Below are 21,195 nucleotides of genomic sequence, written 5' to 3' on the forward strand. Positions count from 1 at the left end.
TCTTGTGTGTGGTAATGCCAAATTGGCATAAAATATAAAATTATAATTTGTCCAAACTAAATAACATCTCTGTCGACAACTCTTTTATAAAATTTAAAATAAATTGATCAAATTGAAATATATTTACAATTTTTGAATAAAAATAAAAAAAAGTCTAATTTTTAAACTTTAATTTTAATGTATTTTATTGCAATTTAACCAATATATTTACATAAGTCAATTTTTATTTTGAATAATAGTTAATGTATGTACTCTTAAATAGATATATTTAAAACAGTGCAAATTAATTTAAAAAAAGTGAAAAGATTATCTTTGAAATTGTTTTGTTCATGAAAGTTGCAATTTTTAAATTTATTACAACCCTAAATGCTGGGATATTACATATTTACATGAAATTGTTCCAAAAATGTAGGTCACAACAAAAATCCATAAAACAGTAATAAAAATAGGCATGTGGTGTCTTAGGTTGAAGAAGAAAAGCGCTGATTGGGCAATATCCGTACACGTCGTCGTCTAGTCTTCCCAAAATATCTATTATTGCATTGCACCTCTCTCTAAAAGTATGGGCCCCCACCTCTTTGGGCCTACCTTCCTTCTTCTTTGTCCTTTCTCATTTTTATCTTTATCTTTCTTTTTGTCAAATATACGTATTAACCTATAATTTTCATTTCAAACTTAAATATATCCATAAACTGCATAAACCAGATCAAACAATTTTAGATGTAAATAACTACAGAAAAACATATGCTGCTCGTGATTATATGTACTTTAATTCGAATGAAATCTTAAGTTAAAAACACCAGCATAAAACAATTACATTAAAAATGACCAACAATACAAATAAACTTATCTATGTTCAAAAATAAATATACTACAAAATAATCGACATGTACGAAAAAAATATTTCACTGAATAACATTAATGAGCTTTAATAATGAACTTTTTAGAATTTAACGAGCCTTTAAACGAGTAAGATATTAATAATTTGATTTATGTTACAGAAAATAATGATATGAGATTAGTAGACTAGCTTAATATTTTAGCAAAACATCATCTGATGGATTGATTGATCAATCAACAATGGTTGACATTTTGGGCATGCAAATAGTGCAATTTGGTAGACATTGCTTGCTAAAATCAGGAATCCAAGTGGGGATACTTCAAATCAATAGATAGAATTGGGTTATTGGGTATTGAATTTAATTTGATGGGGAATTAGAATAGAATAATAGACCATGTTTAGCTCAAAAGTGCAAAGTTTAAGGAACAACTTTGGTCGGTTTTATCAAATTCCGCAGAATATATCCAAATTTAGAATGCTTAAGCAGTTAAGCATAAACTATCTTTTCTTTAATTTCTCCAAAAAATTTCCACCAAACTGAATCAACCGTAATCAAATTTCTTCAATTGTTTTTATAACAGTAACCATAACTGAATTACATATATAAAATTGTAACTGAACCAAAATATTTATTTGGTTCTGTCGAATATTTTGGTTGGCCGAATAACCAAATGCATTAATATTCATTATCAAGAACGTGAAAAATAAAAATTAAGTAAATTAATTTTGTACGAGTTTTTAATTAAATACTAATGTAGATGGCAAATTGATATCTAAGATCTATAAAAATTACAAAAACACCTTAAAATTGTAAAAACATTTACAGAAGTAACTCGGTTGGTTCGGATAATTTAATAATTTCATGCTGAAAACCAGACCGAATAACCAAAACCGAGCCGAATTAACTGAAAACCAAACCAAATTGATTTTTTAGTTCAGTTTGGCCGGATAATTCAATTATACCCAAATATGCACACCCCTAGGTACAAGTACCTCCCCGAAGCCATCGTCCCAACTAATTCAGGTCGAGCCGGGTAAGACCTGTCAAAGCAATAAAAATCTCCTAGAAGATTTATGAAGTTGCTCCATACCCAGGACTCAGAACCTTAAATTTTAAAGGTTGTTGATTTTTTTGTTTCTTTGGAAAAAAAACTGACATTCCAAATATCTTAGCATACATATTTGCTAGGAAAACAATTTTTTAGCAATTACCTATGCAAGCAAAATTCTGTTTCAATATTCTCCGGATGACATTAAAATAAGGAAAGAAACAAACTATTTTCAAATTACAATAGAAAGCTTCTTACAAATGTTCCATAATGTCTGCGCACTGCACCGAGTGAGCCTATGAACGTAAGCAACTTGAAAAATTCGTATCCACAGATCTGTAGCACTATCATTTGCATTTAACATTAGAGAATCAAGAATATTGGTCAAATAAGTTCAAGATTGGAACCTCAAAACAGTGCAAATTTGATTACAATCTTGATTACAATTAAGAAATGCCGAATTAATTCTCTAAAGATGATTGTATAAAATAAAATCCAATAAATGTAAGAAATTATGAAAATAAAGATACTAAACAACAGTAGAATATATTGTTGTAGCTTAAAGTTCTGATGATTTCCTAGGACAATCCTAGGGAAGATAGGGTTATTGCCCTCTCTTGCAAATTATTGATCCCACTATAAGAGGGATTTGTTTGGTTGTCACAAAAATTCATAAAAGGAATGTGTCACCAGAAAATAATTTTCTGCGACAAGACAGCTTCTACATGATGAAAATGAAGACACGAGACAAAACGACTGGAAAACACTGGTAAGTGGGACTTCACTAGTAGACAAGGAGTGGGGTCTAAGAGTATATGGGCTAGAAGATAGAGGATACAACTCAATGGTCAGATCAAATTGCAAGCCCATAAATAGTTATGAAAAAAGGCTTAGCCTGAACTATATGTCATTGGTAATGCAATCAATTCAAGTTAAAAGAAAATGAATGACTCACAATGTCACAAAATGATCAAACAACAACCATCATGAGTAGATACTTTATTAATTACTATTGTGTTGCTGTTTTCCTTAGATTAAGGATAATTCAGTGGTCAAATCTGCAGATCACAACCCTTAACTGGATCAGTAGGCTAACTTGTCATTTAAGATAATAATTGCATCTCATTAGCAAAATATTGACACCGGAAGTGCTGAAAGGAAGTTGGTTCAAATAGAAATGAGGCAAAGGTCAGCGTAACCTCATTAGTTAATCACTATTTTCCAATTAAACCTCCGGTATTTTACTGCACATGCTCAAAGGATACTAGACCTAAGACTCATAAGAAGCACTCAACTAAGACAGAAAATACATTTGCTAAGGATACGATGATTCTAAAACATGCTTCATCAGCTCAATATAAACTCAAGAGAATGAACAAACCTTGTAAAGAATGCATATCATTAGAAGTTTCAAGCACAAAACCTGGATTTGCATAAATAGACCTCAAGGGCTACTCTAATCAAACCCATTAGAAGTGAGCCTATTATTTGTACAATAACTCGTTGCAATTTTGATAGAGGCAAGAAAAAACCCATATAGACAAAATACAGAGATGATAGCACAAATATGTAAAAGCTATAGAAATAATCAATAAATTTTTTCAGGATATGTAGAGTTTCTATGGAAATAAATATCAAGGCGTCAATCTTACATATAGTTGGGTAAATAAGTCCTAAATATCCATTAGATTTTAGGTCAGCCACAGCCAAATTTTGAGAAAGAGGAATCCAAAATCTTCTCTCTCATGCAGAAATTTTTTACATTCATTTTCCCCAAAAAAGGCAGGACTTGCTACAAATATAAGCAATTCTTTACAAGTTATTGTACACTCATATTAAGTCATCTCCTATAAATGTTAAGTAATGTACAACTGCAACAACAATATAAAGACGTTCTTTACAATCTTATGCAAGGGTTTGATTTTCATTTAAACAAATTAAACATTTGATGGTAAAAAATATGGCAACCGCATTATGTTAATAGCCGTTGTAAAGTACAGGAAGAAAACAGAATAATGACATTTCCACCTAGCTTGTACATGGAAAGGTTAGGGGACATCAAACTAAACTTTGAACATTCACTCTCTTTGCCAAGTATTATAGAATTCTGAACAAAAAGCATAGTTAGCATTCATACCAGCATTTTCAAAAGCCTCTCAATCTTGATCATCAGAGCTCCCCTCGTCACTACTATAATCACTACTATCGTCATCTTGATCAAGAATATCAATCTGCACATGTCGAACCTGTATAGTCTCAGGTGGCTTAGGTAATCCTTGAGGACCAGTAACAGGTTGCAAATGTTGCTCAGCCATCCTAGGCAAAGGAAGAGAATCCAATGGAGGCAATGGCAAAGGATCCCCAGGCTTCCATCCAGGAGGCGGCGGGGGTAAGTCCATTGGGAGCACAATAGGCATCCCAGGTTTCCATCCCGACGGAACAGTGATATTAGGCGGAAGCAAACCACTCAAATTAGCAAGTGAATTAGCCTCCGCTGGATGAGGCGGCGGAGGAGGTTCAATAATTGGCTCGATAAATTTCTCCTTAGTTTCAATCTTAGGCAATCCCACATCAAGGTCAGCAAAAGCATACAATTGAGAAGCTCTCATTTGCTCATCCTGAGGCGCAGGAGGAAACGCGCCACGAAGCGGGGCGTTCCCAGCTCCAAACTCAGGAGGTGCAAAAGTAGTGTAGCTGATCCTATGAGCATAAGATAAAATATCAGACAAATTAAGCTGAGAAGCAATAGTAGTACTACTGCTTACATCATACAAATTGTCGTTTTCAAAATCATCCTCCTCCTCATCGTCGTCTAGGTTAACGTCCTTCGACTTAGCTCGTTTAGATTTTCTATAATCGGAGTAATCATCGACGAGAATGTCGAGCAACCGTTCAGCTTCTTTAAGCTTATTAGCGAAGTTGAGTAGAGCAGAATCTTTAGATTTGATTTCTCGAGCGAGTCTCTGTCTGGAGTCTTGTAGGTCAAGGATTTCTTGAAGCTCAGCGACGGCTTCGAAGAGCTGAGTTTGGAGGGAAGTGAAGAGAGTAAGAGCTTCTTTAGTGGAAGTCGGAGTGTATTCGAGCGGCGGAATTGATTGAGTATGAGAGGAGAGAAATGTAGGTAATGAGCCGCGGAAAGCGGAGAGCCAGAGAGCGCGGTTAGGGGAGACTTCGAAGATGGTGGAGGCTAGGGATGCCATTTGGAGGAGAAGTGTTTGAGCTCTACGGAGAGGAGGGAGGAGTGGGAGGAGGGCGGAGGAGGTGGAGGAGGACGAAGCATGCTGCTGCTGCTGTTGGGGCGGTGGTTGTGACGATGAGGAGGAGGTGGTAGGGAATTTGGGGGGAGTGGGTGAGTTTGGATTTGTTAGGCCTAGTCTCGCCGGAGAGTGTACTATCTGGTGTTGAAGCATTTTTCTGCGGCCTGGCGGAACCCTAGGCCAGAATTGAATTTAAATGTAGGTGTTATCAATTTTGATTATTGTGTCTTGGAGATGGTAGACGACAGATCGTTTAGTTTGAAGGTAGTTGATGTCGATTTTGGGGTCAAGTGTTGAACTGCATTAAGCCCTTAGGCCATATCTTATGAAAAATTTGGGTTATGCCATTATTCAGTTTAGAGACATTCCAATTCCATTCATCAATTTGATCAAATTATTCAATTCTGAATTACAAATAAATATTTAGATTGATTCAATTCTAGAGTTCTAAATAGTGGTTGTAACATCGTAACATTGTAATTAACTTATCTATGGTGAATCAAAACCTCACTTAAATCTTTATATTAAAAAAAAATAGTACAAACAAGCTCTATCATTGAAACTGTATAATGTTATTTTAAAAAAAAAAACACACAGTATAACATGAGATATATCATTAGATAAATAGTGATAATCTAATGACGAGATAGCGGTTTGAACTAGAGAAACATACTTTAATACCTACTTTAAACAAGTATGCAATTGTGATGATCAAAATAAACTCGAATATAAATTGTGCGAGATCATAATAAATAAAAAATTGATCCTCCCGATCGGCAAAAAATGCCTCTTTCTTTACATCTAAAGTATTCACCCTTTCTCCTAACCACCTCTTCATTTTTTGTCACTTCATTATTTAAGTGGATAATTAATTAACACATTACTATAAAACCACATTAAACAAACATATATTTTGCGACAATGAGATTAATTTATACTAAATTTTTACAATACATAAATTCAAACGAGTCCTTCATTCACTATAAATATTCCTAATCTCCCATCACAAGAGTTTTATCAATATCGTTTGCCAAATATGACCCAACAAAAAAAAGGGTTCCCAGTACATGAACACGTTTGGGAGGCAACACTTATCAGTCATATGTGCCGAAGTTGTTATAGTCACACACCACCAGCACTATCAAAACTTATGCTACTACTATTTTAACAAATGGTTAAATAGCCAACCTCACAAAATATACAGATTTTTGGTTGAAGGAACAGTCTTGTATGCTGATAGATACCGTATATACCTACGTGGGTCTCGGCAAATTAAGACCATGGTGGATCTTACAAATCAATTAAAACGACTTTCTTCTACGGCTTCTTCGTCTTTACACATATTTCTGAGCATGCACTTCTAACTGTCTCATTTTGCCCCAAGAAAGCTAGCTCCACACCTCCTGTTTACTGTGAAGAAAGATTATATTAGGGAACCAGCGTCCAAATAGTTCAACATGATATATCACTGGTTTGGCTCTTAGCAGCAATTCCCACTGTTATGGCATTCGTATCATACGATGACAGAACCTTCCGCTGAATCAACCAAGGATATCAACTAGCCAGGGTTAGACCGGAGTCATTTCAAATAAGAGAATATCCATTTAATATAGTTTAGAACATGTGATAAACAAAAATCACACTTTGAAGTACAAATGCAAGGAGATCACAACAGCTATATGAAAAGGAGCTCTTCCAATCAGTCGAACATAAGAAAGCATGTTATGCTAGCATCACCAAAGTTTCGCAATATGTCCTACCGCAGATTTTTTTTTTACTAGGATGTTTTACATTAATGGGTTCTATGATGTTAAGAGCTACTATTGTATTAAGGAGCATTAACACTTACCATTGGCTCAAAATCAGGACTAGACAAATTAATAGTGAGATTCCTTATCAGTAATAGAACCTGCAAGTCATCAAATACAATTGTGTAAACATACATTTGGAAACAAATGAAAGAGAAAAACAAATAATCAAATAGGCAACCAGAACTATATAAAGGTCAGTTTTTTAACTGAATGAAAATGCAATATGCTTAATGATAACGTATGGATAATATATGATCACAGGGGCGAAGCAACCTCGACAAAATGAGAGGACACCAAGTCCAGCTAACCGAGTTTTTAACCATGCCAGATCGGTAACCGAGATACCATTGGACGAGATACAAAAACAAGTACCTTACGAAAATCCTAAATTCCGAGATACCAATATCGAGCTATGAATAAAACCGTACCTAGCATCACCACAATGATAGCATGACGTACTCTCCGGTGTTCTAATAGGTTAATACCAAGATTCCGAGATACAAATACCGAGATATAACGCGGGACCTACTTAATAGGTTAACACCGAGATTCTGAGATACAAAATACCGGGATATAACACGGACTTACGTAACAGGGGAAAAAGAACCACGAGACATGGTCTATATAAGTCACACTATGGGGAAACCCTAAGGTACTTCTTTCTACTCACTCAAGACTACTCTTTCTTTTCTTCTTCTTTCCCCTACTACAAAGTTTGACTTGAGCGTCGGAGCGAACGCCGGGAGACCCCCCTCCGGCGTTCTTTCTGACCTATGTTTATTAGTGTTTGCAGGCTTTAGCGGATCAGATCCATTTTGGTGATTTATCACTTAAATAGTACTGTAACTTCCGGAAGAAGACAAAAAAACACCAAGTGTGTTAACGCTAATGCTAGAATGAAATGAGAAGATTATACACATCAAGGGACGAGTCATTTCCACAGCCTTTCTTTTCTATAAGAATTTACCCCATATGAAGAAAACCTAACCAAGAGTTTGTGGAGAAGGTGTTTACCCTTTCAAAAGTTTTGATATTGATATGTAGGTAATCTGGAAGAGGTAAAACAAACAAGAACGTTGAACTCACAAGGCGGACTCCAATAAACCATGCATGAGTTTAGTTTTAGGCTTGGAATGATTATAATACTTCTATGTCAGAATAAACTTCTAATAGGTATACTTTCCCTACCACAATTTAGACTGAACTAACATTGTACACCCAAGAAAAACTCTCTGATGCAAAATTAGAAACAGAACACCTCACATTGACTGTTTGTTTACAGAAACACTTCCAAACTATACTAGAAAATCTGACCTCTGTTTGATAAAATAGAGCACTAAAATGTAGAAAACAATAGCATATGGGGTATCCTGCCATTATGTGGATTTCAACTTACAGTTTCAAAATTTATAGGATCCATTTCCTTGAGCTTTTGCACATGACCTGTGGTTTCTGGATCAAAGACACTCCCAATGAAGCTATAAACTTCAGCAAAGTCCGGTAAACCTGCAAACACAAAATTTTAATGGTAACGAAAATAGAGTTCCCTTTCTTTCATGAAGCGTAATAAGACTAGATGACAGAGCATTACCATGAAGAACAGGTGCTTGTTTGCCCTGTTTCGGCATATCAGAGCTTGGCACTGTTCTACTTAGGCTCTCCAAGCCACCAGCACTATTCTCACTTAACCTCGATGCCCCCTTTGATGCAAGATCATCTGAATCAGTAATGTTATACGGCATTAGAAACGCTGGAAAGCTTGTTCCACTAAAGATAGTCTATAAATAAAATAACAAGAAAGAGGCATGCATACCTTCAGCTCCATGAAGAGTAAATCCGTCTTGCAATGTCATGATTTCGCTTGTTGCAGTATTCATTAGCATGGAAGTGTCATCCCAAGGAGCATATCCAGGTGCACAGACATCCATTGAGGAATGATAAGCCATCGATGCTGGGAGTGGCAATAAAACTGCAACATTGACAGAATGCCATACTGTTATTCTACAGCTACAATAAAATGCAGTACCATAATGAATAAATGAGTGAGACCCTAACTGTTTTTGGATGCCTTTTGCGGATAAGGATGTAAAGCTTTGCGCTTAGGCCTCGGAGGAGGAACGTGTGCAGTTGTGCCATTCTTTTGAACCTTCAAAAAGTACTTCTGAGCATGACTTCGTATCTACAAATACAAATTATAACCAGTTATTGAACGCCCAAACCGACAGCCTGCAAAGAAGAAAACCAGCATGCTCAAACCTGAATCACAGTCTTTGAACCCACAAAATCTTCAATCTTTTTCCAATCACGGTCAAACCTAAATTTGAACACAAAGAATGCTAACAATCTCAGGACTCAGCTGCACTAGAATAAAATTCGAAAGACCCGAAAACAGCATGAATTCTCCATTTTTTACTTGCAAACAGTCTCTTCATAACTAATCAAACAACAGCAAGAAATTTAACCACAATTCCCTAATAACTAGTCACGAGGAGAAATGACAATTAGTAAGTGAAGTAAAAACTTGAGTCCAAATCAGTACTGATTAAAAACAGAATGGATTTGAAAGTAAGTCATTGCAGTCAAAATGAAGTCCTTAGATTTGTATAACCAAAAAGTGTTCAGCAACTGCCCGAGTAAATCTATACTCGAGGCCTGAAAATTGGACTTCAAGTTAAGAAAAGAGGGGAAATCGTGAAATTAAAAAAGAGTAAGAGGGAGGTCCTACAGCTGAAGAGCTTCGAGGAACTTGTCGTGTTCTTCTTCTGTCCAGCTCTCACGTGATTTGGTGATGATGTAAGGCTTTCTAACCTTCTTGCCACCTGAGCTATCGGCTGCTATGGAGGTTGTAGAAGGAGGAGCTGCTGCTGCTGCTGCTGATGTACTAGTAGTTGCTGTTGTCGTGGTGGTGGTTGTAGCAGTAGATGATGACTGGGGCGGTTGAGGAGGAGGTTGCGGCGGCGGTTTGGCCGATGAAGATGAAGTTCCGGTGGCTATCATTTTGGCTGAGAACTTCCAAAACAAATCCAGGCGTGGATTAGAATAGAAGTGGATACAGAGAGGTTCTTGTGCTTAAGGAAAGAGACAGAAAATGGCTAAATTCGTTACTGGCGCTGGCGGACTCTGGCCGAATTTTTGTGTGTGTGAAGAAAAAGTAACTGATTTCAGACCTTTCAATTAATCGTCTACTGCGCGCCGACTTTTTATTTTTTTTATTTTACAAAAAATATTTTTGTTTATTCAATTATTATATCTTATATATCAATAATTTTAAAATTTATTTTAGTTTTGTCAATTTTTTTTGGCCTAATTACTTAAAAATCACCCACCCTGTAACTTTTTTTCATTTATACTATGATTTAGGAAAATTTTCAATTGTACCCTATTTTCGATTTTTATGTTTCATCTCTACCTAATGAGTTGAATTGACATATTTTCTTTTGAAAAAGAGTTCAAATTAGTCCTTCATTTTTAACCTATATTCTGATAAAACGTTAATGTTAATCATTTATATATCTTATTTTTAATATTTTCATCTTTAAATTAAATAAATTTTTTAATTTTTTAATTTTGGGATACAAATGAAACATAAAAATTGAAAATAGGGTACAATTGAAAATTTTCTTTAGTCATGGTATAAATAAAAAAAAATTATAAGGTGGGTGGTTTTTAAGTAATTAGGACTTTTTTTTTCGAGTTTTGTCAAATATATTCATTGACCGGTTCAAACGGTTTGATAAACTTAAAAAAAAAAAAAATTCACCGGTTTTTTTATCGGTTCGCCTCCTTGTTCACCGGTTCAACATCCATTTTTTACCGATTCAATCCGGTGAATTCCAGTTCAAACTAGTTCAATCCGATTTTTTGTGGTTTTAGACCGGATCACTGGCCGGTCTGGTTCGATTTTTAAAACACTGCTATAGCGTGTAAAAAAGCGAAAGGTTTAATTTTATCTGTAAATTTTTAAAACGTTAAAATTTAATGTATTAAAAATATGTCTATTAAATTTAAATCGCTAAAAAATAAAATTTTATGATATGTTTTGTTAACTATCCCAAAATTTTAAAAAAGAAACAATTGATTTGATTAAATTTAAAGAACTGGATCTCCATGAAGGATTCCATCTTATCTCTACAGCTATGCCCGACAAGGCGAGTCAGCCAATTTCATCGTCCACGATTAATCGGAGGTGGGGGCCAAATGAGTAGATTTGCGAAAGCAACGTTTCAGTCATTACAAGCCACTAACAAAAATTGGTGGCCAGAAATTAATCCCCGTCTGTTCCAGGTGACCCCACGATCCAACGGCTGTGGATTAATTGTTCGGATCGAACGGTGAATTAAAAACTTTTGGGCGTTAACGAGATCAAGTGGTTCAGCAGCGGTGATGGTTTGGCCAAACTGCCGACTATGAACAAACATGGTCCATGAACCGGGAGACGCAATGGTAATATTCGGTCCCACCAGATGGATGGCCACGTGTCATTCAATGAGATGAATAGATTTGAGATAAGAGATTAAGGAGTGGAGAATCTTTGTTGTAGTTTGAGGAAATTAAAAATGGATATTCGCTTCTTCTTTTGCTCATCAAGATTACACAAATCTTCGTCTCCATTTACGCCTCTCTGCAGCTCACCAAGAAACTCTCAACAATCCCCTGACAATAACGGTGCGTAATCGTATGCTCTCGTTGGATTTCAAATTTTTGCATATATTTTTTCAGGTTAATTATTGGCTGGGTCGATCGATCAGGTGATAAATTGTCGACAGATTGGGACAAGGCATGGTCGAGTTTCAAGAAGCAAGGAAAAAAAACTCTCTTCTCACAATTTTCTCCGAACAAATATGTGACATGGAACCCCAGGCAGTCCAATTATCCGATATCGGAAGAGATTGATCCGATCAAGAGAACGGAGAGGTCAAATCTTGAGTTGTGGACCGGTCCAAGGTTTACTCTAGTTGTTGCCATTCTTATAGTCTCCTTTCTTTTGCTCTACACCATTCTTTCACCAATTAGGTGACTCAAATTATCTGTGTGCTGGTCAACTATGTTATGTAAAATTATGAAATTAGGATTCTTCTTTGTTGTAGTAAGTATTACTATAATTCCTGTTAAAACTTATTTTGTACTCTTTCTTAAAGAATTAAAAATTAAGAGTAAAATGGTTTTAGGAAGTCCCTGACTGGGGATATAATTTGGCATGATGCACAACTCATTATAGAAGCTACATTGCTATTTTTCTGGCTGATAAATTACAAATTTTTATTAAGCAAGAGTCATGACAAACGACCCCTTCATTTTATATTCAAGCTTAAACAGTTTTTGTTATTGAGCATGCTGCATCAAGCAAGGATTTGAGTTAACCAACGTTAAAATTGAATTTCAGGAAGAAATATTAAGATTCATGTATGGCAGAACCCTTGTGGTACTCTTCTTCTTGTTCAATAGGACTTTCGTATTAAATTTTCAATAGACGGAATTCTCCATGTACTAACGATGCAAAAATTTACGATATAAAAATTATACATAAATTTCATCTAGGAGTCTTAAATCATATCATTCTTATTTAAAATTCTTATATTATACCATTTTTGTTCAAGAGGTCCTTTTTAGACTAACGGCAACTGAAACTAACGCGGAGAATTCCGCCCATAGAGGGACTTAATAAATCGGAAAGGTAGTTGTAAAAAAACTATAAAAATAAGGTGAAATTAAATAAGAAGGATTTATTGAACAAAATTCGAAGAATATAGGAATGGCTACATGGGTTAATTAAGCGTTCATGTATATTTCATATATTCCTTGTAGGAGTGTACCTTCGGTTGGATAGTGAAAATATTAAAACTGGTAAATTAGTTTTTTTTAAAGAAAATTAAAACTAAAGTAAATTAAAAAAATAAATTTAATTCTGCTTGGTTTGATATTTAAATATTTTATTAAAATATAAGCATATATTTTTATGTTTTAAAATTCTAAAGATATTAAACTTAGGAACTAAAATCTATGGTAGATCTTCTAACATATCATATATTTTAATCTTTTCAGCGCATGAAGATAATAATGTTATATTTTAAAACATTATATTTTATGTAGTTTAATTTTTTCAGTTTTCCAATTTTTCAATTTCTTTTTGTGAATACAGTTTTTTAAAAATTAAGAACCCAAGTAAACCAAAATTTTGAAAAAATTATAAAATAAACCGAATCAAATATCTTTAGTTTAGTTTGCTTATTTTATTGCAATACCTAATTTTTTATAGAAGAATTTTGTTAAATAGTCATAAATTCCCCTTTCATTTTCTAAGTCAAGCATGCATATTGCATGCTTGTCTAGAATCTGCGATCTGATTTCAGATTTGCAAGAATCACAACAATGCCATTATTTATGCATATATAAAAGAAACATACGTTAGCTGTGCATAAACAAGAACACCAAACCTTGAATATGAATATGAACATGGAAGCCAAAAGCTCCCATATGCCAATGCTGCTTCTGCTGCTGCTCATAATCAACTCTTCAGTATCGACGTATCAGACGGAGACTCCTGCTGTGCCAGTTTCGAAGTTCGACAGTAGTTATTTTCCTCCAGGTTTTCTTTGGGGAACATCCAATTCTGCTTATCAGGTATCTATGTGCGCATTACTATTATTAATTATTTTCATAAGAATTAAATGATTTCGCTCATACTCTCGCGATTACTCGAAACTAGAGCCTATCGGTTGTAATTAGTGGAGCGCTCTTACCACTTGAGTTAGCCATCTTTTCACGCGTCTCCGTTAGTAGAAAACAGTATATTACACATGGAATTTTCTGAATAGCTGCTAATTATTTATTACTAAGTGAGAAAGTTTGTGATAATTTTGCGACGAATAATTGAACTCTGATAAGTAAAATTCAGACTGAAGGAGAAGCAAACTCAAAGGGAAGAGGACCTAGCATATGGGATACATTTACTCACAAGTATCCAGGTTTCATTTTCAGTCTTTATTATCTCTAAATTAATCAAACAAGATGAATCTAAACCTAAAGAAATATTGGTTTTGCAGAAAGGATAGACGATCGTAGCAATGGAGATGTTGCCACTGATTCCTACAATCTCTATAAAGTATGAAACGAAATTAATATTACGATGATCATATCATATAAATGATATAAAATGATTTGGCGTGTTATTTCAGGATGATATCAAAAAAATGAATGAAGATGTGGGTATGAATGCTTACAGATTCTCCATTTCATGGTCCAGAATAATACCCAGTAAGTATAGTATTTTTGGTGGGAATATATTATTACCGATTCATATTTTCTAACTTAGAACATTTAATTGTAAATTATAAAAATTACAGGTGGGAAATTAAGCAAAGGTGTGAACGAAGAGGGAATTGATTTTTACAACCGGCTTATCAATGAAACTTTAAAAAATGGTGATATTTTTATCCTTTACCGCTCAACTTTAAATGCATTTTGCCATTTCCTTATCTTTATGGGACGGAGGAAGTATAAATAAAAAAAAATATTTACATAATTTTATCAAAAATTAGCTAGTTATCATTTATTCAATTAGTAAGTAAACATCACTTTTATAATTTATAAATGGTTTTTCTAAAAAATAAACTTTAACTAATAATTATCCAAGAATAATAACATAATTTCAATCGATAAGTTAAAAAATTTAGAGCAAATTAGACTCTCCATATATGTCACACTTTCGTCCCTCCTTTTTGAAAATCAAACGATATGATCTCTCACTTTGTGTAATCTTTCTGTCCATTTTTGATATTAGTCAACCAATTTAAAAGACTAAATTAAAAAAATAATTAATTTAAAAAAAAAATATGGTCTCCCACTTTTATTTTTGTAATTTCCTCATATTTGATCATAATTCATTATAGATAGAAAGATTTAAATTTAAAAATAAAATTCAAAATTTTGGGCCCAACTATAAAAAACAAATAAAATTTAAACTAAATATAATTTTAAAAATTAAAAAAATTTAGTCGTAATTAATAAAAAATATAAATATTAAAATTTAAAAAATAGGTGTGCTTAGTAAACAATTATAGTACAGTTTATTATTTCTCATGTTGTGCATACATGTAGGTTTGGTTCCTTTTGTAACTATCTTCCATTGGGATGTTCCTCAAGGCCTTGAAGATGAGTATGGTGGCTTCTTAAGCCCTAAGATAGTGTAAGCATACACAACAAATACCATATTATGAAAAAATGAGTTTAATTTACATATTGTAAGTCTATTAGAAGTTCAAATGGCCATAATAAGTGAAATATAATACTATTAGAAGTTCAAATAGCTATTGTAAATCAAATTTATTTGAAATAATTATGCAGATCTGATTTTAAAGATTATGCGGAAGTTTGCTTCGAAAGATTTGGAGACCGAGTAAAGCATTGGATTAGTATGAATGAACCATTTGTGTTTGCTACAAAAGGATACGATTGCGGGTCTTTGGCCCCAGGACGATGTTCATCTTGGGTCAATAAGGCATGCCAAGCAGGAAACTCAACGGTTGAACCATATATGGTTGGCCATCATTTGCTCCTTTCCCATGCAGCTATTGTTCAAACGTACAAGCAAATGGTACATGACTTCTACTTGTGATTCAAATCGAGAATCTTGCAATATTTTTGTATTCATTTACAGGCAAAATGAATTATTATACACAAAGTTAAAACAAATTTATCAATGGAACCCTTCATTTTGTTAAACTTTTTATTTGAGATATATAAATGTATCATTTTTTTCATAATTGTGATATAATAATTCTTTTTGCATCATTATATTACGCACCTATATATCATATGCTAATACCACAATATATAGGATGAAAATGGCAAGATTGGAATAACACTTGATATAACTTGGACCGAACCTTACTCCACAAGTGCAGCTGATCGTGCAGCTGCTCAAAGAAACCTCGATTTCACTTATGGTTGGTGAGTACCCTGCACACATTCAAGCTATATAATCCATCAAACTGGTTTCGATATTCCTCTATAAATCTCATTTTTTTAAAAGTATATATATGTTCAGATTTAATTATTCGAAAATGCTCTATTTTTAAAATTTTCAATTTTATCTAATTTTTCAACTTTCAGTTGTAAGTTTAACTATTTGTCCAAACTGAAAAAAAAAGTATAAATAAATCGTTTTTATTGCTTTATATTATTTCAATTTGTATTTTTATCATACAATTTTTAAATATAAAAACATGAAGGGTATATTTACATTTTTTTTCACTGCAGCTTAAATAAATAACTATAATTGAAACAAAAAATTAAAAAATGAGCTAAAATTGAAGATTTTAAATGATATGACCATAAACCAAAAAGTATCAAAAAAAAATGAAATATTTTTAAATGATTGAGTCTATGTATCGGAAGCAATTACATTTGTAAAAAAATGCCGGAAAGTTATTATACCAATCCTGCTGACCTGACATAGAACGAGAAGATTGCGCTAAACAATGTGCAGCTGCGTTTGCATATCGTCTTACGAAATTAAAACTGAAATTACTAAATCAATTACTTTTGTCTTAATTAACTAAGCATATAATTTATATAGGCCTAATGTCTTAAAAACCCCCGACCTTTTAGCCCCTTTTCAATCATACCCTGACGTTGAAAATTTGTCAATTTTACCCTATTTTGCATTTTTGTGTTTCAATTGTACCCTGAAAAATTAAATTAACGTCTTTTGCGTTTGGAAATTTGTTTAAAACATTCTCCATGTCTCGCATATATTGATTGTATATTTTTAAAATTTATTTAAATTTAGTTAAATTAATTAAGAATTTAAATTAGTGTTAATTTGATTATGGTTTTTAGTTAGTTTTTAAAAATAAAGGACTTATTTGTACTTTTTTGAATAAAAAAGAATTTTATTTCATGTTTAGACTTAATTAATTGAATGATTTCATCATTTAAGTAAAAAAATTAACAAAAATTAAAATATTGGGGTACAATTGAAAATGGAAAATTCAAAAGTGGGTAAAATTGACAAATTTTCAACGTCGGGGTGGAATTGAAAAAAAGTTTAAAGGTGAGGGGTTTTTGAGTGATTAGGCCATTTATATATCTATCTATTGAAAGAACATTTCAGTATTTAACTCGTATATATAATCTTAAAGCTGATGAAATTTCATATTGTGGTTAGGTTTATGGACCCCTTAACCTATGGTTATTATCCAAAGATAATGAGAACTCTAATCGGACAACGATTGCCTTATTTCACCAAGAAACAAGCTTTGCTATTAAAGGGATCCTATGATTTTATTGGCTTAAATTACTATACTTCAATTTATGCTTCTGCAAATGTTACAGCTCCTGACCCTAATCCAAGTCACATTAGATTTGGAACTGAAAGTGCTGTTAATTTGACGGGTAAATTGTTTTATTCTCTGCCAAATTATTTCTAACTAATCATATAAATTCTAAAGAATCACAATTTCATTTTCTTATAAATAGAGTATAGAGATGGAAAAGCCATTGGAATACAGGTAAGTGAAAAATAATTGTGATTTTGATTACAACTGGTAAAGAAAAATACAGAGATTTATTTTGTCTAACATACAAAAGTAATCATATTTACAGGCTTCTCCGAGTTGGTTATATATCGTTCCACAAGGAATTCGATATGTTTTAAATTATACCAAAGATAGATATCATGATCCTGTACTTTATATTACTGAAAATGGTAAGTTTTTTTTTTTTTTTATAATTGAGCCAATCAGTTAATTTATATGGTATTTGATAACCAATTTAACAATTTATATTAAATTTTTAGTATTTATTTTCATTAAGTAAAGTGTGCTTAACAATTTATATTAAATAATTTATATGGTATTTGATAACGGCTTATGGAATTAATTTATTCAACACTTAAAATTCAGTATCTAGTTTTTAATTTAATTAAACACCATCTAAATTTATGGTTTAATTTTTTTTGAATTTTGACATTTTCTTAAAGGTATCGGCAATGACAAAAATAGGCGCAGAGATGTGATGAGGATACAATTTTTTGAGCAGCATGTTTGGAATGTTCTTAAATCTATATGGTAAGTCTATTTTAATTTCAAGAATAGATATAATTGGTTCAACAGACTATGATAATTGAATTTTATTTTTGGGCAGTGATTACAAAGTGAATGTGAAAGGTTACTTTGCTAGATCATTTATGGACAATTTTGAGTGGTCAAGTGGATATACTCTTAAGATGGGTTTATATGCTGTTGACCGAAAAACCATGGCAAGATACCCCAAACTCTCGGTTGCCTGGTTCAACAAATTTCTCCAATATAAGAATTCCACCGGCGGACCCAAATGTGGATTTTGATCGATATTTGAAAAAAGAAATTTTAATTTTTTTTTATGTCTGTTGCAGCACAATTTTTCAAAGGCCTAATGGTAAAAAAAACTCAAACTTTTACGACTTGTTGCAATTATATCCAAACCTTTTAATTTTTACAATAATATCCAAATTGCATTTTTTGTTGCAATAATATCCAAATTGCATTTTTGTAGCAATAATAGTCAAATTGATGGTTAAACTTGTTGTTTTCAATTAAGATATTAAGCTATTATTATGTTTTTATGTATAATAATATAGTAAAAGTCCAAAAAAATAGCAAAAAACTCAAAACAATTCACATAAAAAGTGCAATTTGGATATTATTGTAACAAAATAATGCAATTTGTATATTATTGCAAAAATTAAAAGATTTGGATATAATTGCAACAAGTCGTAAAAGTTTGGTTTTTTTTTGCCATTAAGTCTTTTTTAAATATAGTACGAAATATTTTAATGTTTTTTTTTTGTCATTTTACAGAAAAAATATATTCTACGACTGTAAAATGTCAAACTACTAAAAAATTGGATTTCCTTATATTTTGAAAGTTGTGATTAAATTGCTATAAACATGGTTGGTTTTTTTCTCTTCTTCAAATAATCCTATTATTAATACGTCTTAAAATAATTGTTATATTGGCTTTGAGAGTTTGACTATCTTTCCCATTGAGTTACGGGTTGATTAAGAATACTAGTATGGATTGATGACCATATATGTTTGGTGTTGGGTTTTTTCTTTGCAAAATTTGTTTGGTAAACGTTTAACACGAGATATTAATAGTGGCCGCCAGAGTTCACGGTAATGGAGCCAGCCAGTTAGTTCAAAACATTAAAGAAAAGGTGAAAAAGTGGAAAATGGGTGAGTTTTTTTAAAGAATTAATATTATAAAAATCACAATATTTACACGAAATTTTATATTAATTACAATCTTTAAAAATTATTAAGGTCTAATCACTTAAAAGCCCTCCATTTTTAGATCTTTTTTCAATTGCACCCTAATGTTGAAAAACTCTCCCAAAACCCTCCCACCTTTAAATTTTATTCCAATTGTACCCTGATGTAGGAAAATCCTCTCAAAATCCCCCCATCTTTAGATTTTTTTTCAATTGTACCCTAAATTGAAATTTTTTATAATTTTGATTTTAAAAAGTTATTGGATATAATTTTAGGAAGGATGATTTTTTACATTATTAATGATATTATTGTTTAATTAGAATACAGATTAAAAATGAAAAATTATATTAAATTTTTTTCATGTGAAAAGAGGTCAATTTAATACTTTAGGGTACAATTGAAACATAATTATCTAAAGGTGGAGGGGTTCTGAGAGGATTTTTCTACGTCGGGGTGCAATTGAAAAAAAGTTTGAAGTTGGAGGGCTTTTGAATGATTAAGCCAAAAGCACGACCTTTCATTTTGTTTCAAATCTATCAGAAAAGTAAAATTCGGTGTATTTTTTCTGACTAAAAATTACTTATTCTACATACTCTAACTAAAAGATAATAATATTTGGTGTCGATTTATAATGGTTTAATAAGAATTTAGTAAAACCAAATACACTAAAATGATAGATTTGAAAGAAAAAAAATGAAAGGTCATCATTTTATATGACAACTTTTAAAAAGTCGTGATTAAAATTAAATTTTATGTAAAGATCGTGACTTTTATGGAATTAACCCTTTTTTTAAAAGGCCTAATACCTAAAAAAAACCTGATTATATAACCCCTTTTCGATCCTACTTTGATGTTTAAAACTTGTCAATTTTACCCTATTTCGCATTTTATCGTTTCAATTACACCCTCAAATATTAAATTGATGTTTTTTTTATTTGAAAAAAATTCAAATACATTCTCCATGTATAACATATATTAATTGTACATGTTTAAAATTTATCTAGATTTAGTAAAATTAATTAAGAATTTAAATTGGTTTTAATTGATTATGATTTTTAGTTAGTTTTTAAAAATAAAGGACTTATTTGTACTTTTTTGAATGAAAATGAATTTAATTTTATCTTTAAACATGACTAATTGAATAATTTTATCAATTAATTAAAAAAAATTAGGGTACAATTGAAATGATAAAATGCAAAATATATAGGATAAAATTAACAAGTTTTCAACGTCAGGGTAGAATCGAAGTGGCTATAAGGTCGAGCTTTTTTATGGCATTAGACCTTTTAAAAAACAATTACACCTGCGATATCTGGATTAATTTAAATTTTTAATTTAAATATCTGAACGTTTTTTTTTTAAATTAATGTTTCAGTATCTTAAAATTAATACACATAAGTGTTTTTGATCATTTTTCGATCAACATCCACCAAAAAGATAACAATAAACTCAATTTTTTTTGAATTCATCAAATCTCATTAAATCGAATATGAAACAGTTACATTTTTAAAAAATTTGGAATAAATCAAAAACTAAACTTGGTGACCTGACATGGAACAGACAACATGTTATCTGATTCGCAGATCTTACTTACAAAAATAAATTATCAATTGTTTTGCTAATTAATAGTTTGACAGACAAGGCTTCCTAACATGTTTTCAGGAGTCTTGTTTTGGACATGTATAGTGCACAATCTTATTTAGAAGCTGCAGCAGTTGGTTGTCAGTCGTAGCAGTCACTAGGGGTGTGTATTCGGTTTTTCGGTTCGGTTCGGAAGTGGAATTATTAAAACCGATCGGTTTTTTAAGAATTTTAAAACCGGTCGGAACTTTGAACAAAAAAATCGGTTCGGTTCGGTTTTCGGTTTTACCGAAATAGGAAAATAATTCTTTTTTCTTTAAATTTTACCCATAAAAAATTAAAATTAAAATAAAAAAATTAAATTTAAAATTCAAATGTAAATCAATTGTGATGTTTTACACA

At 32.1% G+C, this 21,195-nt stretch overlaps 4 protein-coding genes across 6 annotated transcripts; 2 read left to right on the plus strand and 2 right to left on the minus strand.

The window, feature by feature from the left end:
* Positions 1-306: 306 nt before the first annotated feature.
* Positions 307-5,383, minus strand: LOC126676988 (mediator of RNA polymerase II transcription subunit 4). 2 transcript variants are annotated; one of them, XR_008790566.1, is made up of 3 exons: positions 4,028-5,383; positions 2,149-2,234; positions 307-655 (listed from the first exon to the last, which is right to left on the minus strand). XR_008790566.1 is itself a non-coding variant. In XM_050371388.2 (2 exons), the coding sequence occupies exon 1, from the start codon at positions 5,298-5,300 to the stop codon at positions 4,047-4,049; it is 1,254 nt and encodes a 417-aa protein (XP_050227345.1). In that variant the 5' UTR covers positions 5,301-5,383; the 3' UTR covers positions 2,068-2,226; positions 4,028-4,046. The 2 variants fall into 2 exon arrangements, 1 of the variants encoding a protein (XP_050227345.1); XM_050371388.2 differs by lacking the exon at positions 307-655 and having other exon boundaries at positions 2,068-2,226.
* Positions 5,384-6,043: 660 nt separating this feature from the next.
* LOC126676989 (protein REVEILLE 8) lies at positions 6,044-10,100 on the minus strand. 2 transcript variants are annotated; one of them, XM_050371392.2, is made up of 8 exons: positions 9,684-10,100; positions 9,215-9,272; positions 9,014-9,137; positions 8,772-8,927; positions 8,550-8,675; positions 8,355-8,464; positions 6,997-7,056; positions 6,044-6,683 (listed from the first exon to the last, which is right to left on the minus strand). In XM_050371392.2, the coding sequence occupies exons 1-8, from the start codon at positions 9,953-9,955 to the stop codon at positions 6,600-6,602; spliced, it is 990 nt and encodes a 329-aa protein (XP_050227349.1). In that variant the 5' UTR covers positions 9,956-10,100; the 3' UTR covers positions 6,044-6,599. The 2 variants fall into 2 exon arrangements, with proteins under 2 accessions (XP_050227349.1, XP_050227350.1); XM_050371393.2 differs by having other exon boundaries at positions 6,044-6,557; positions 9,684-10,099.
* Positions 10,101-11,413: 1,313 nt separating this feature from the next.
* Positions 11,414-12,149, plus strand: LOC126676990 (uncharacterized). Its single transcript, XM_050371394.2, has 2 exons — positions 11,414-11,623; positions 11,707-12,149. Exons 1-2 carry the CDS (start codon positions 11,515-11,517, stop codon positions 11,973-11,975), a joined length of 378 nt encoding a protein of 125 aa, XP_050227351.1. The 5' UTR covers positions 11,414-11,514; the 3' UTR covers positions 11,976-12,149.
* A 1,024-nt stretch (positions 12,150-13,173) lies between these two features.
* On the plus strand, positions 13,174-18,438 carry LOC126676987 (cyanogenic beta-glucosidase-like). The gene is made up of 13 exons (XM_050371386.2): positions 13,174-13,579; positions 13,854-13,923; positions 14,002-14,060; positions 14,134-14,212; positions 14,302-14,379; positions 15,056-15,143; positions 15,302-15,551; positions 15,795-15,907; positions 17,127-17,353; positions 17,438-17,469; positions 17,564-17,666; positions 17,940-18,027; positions 18,104-18,438. The coding sequence occupies exons 1-13, from the start codon at positions 13,400-13,402 to the stop codon at positions 18,303-18,305; spliced, it is 1,569 nt and encodes a 522-aa protein (XP_050227343.1). The 5' UTR covers positions 13,174-13,399; the 3' UTR covers positions 18,306-18,438.
* Positions 18,439-21,195: the final 2,757 nt, after the last annotated feature.

This window comes from Mercurialis annua, linkage group LG4 (genome assembly GCF_937616625.2).
Source record: "Mercurialis annua linkage group LG4, ddMerAnnu1.2, whole genome shotgun sequence".
Lineage (NCBI taxonomy): Eukaryota > Viridiplantae > Streptophyta > Magnoliopsida > Malpighiales > Euphorbiaceae > Mercurialis > Mercurialis annua.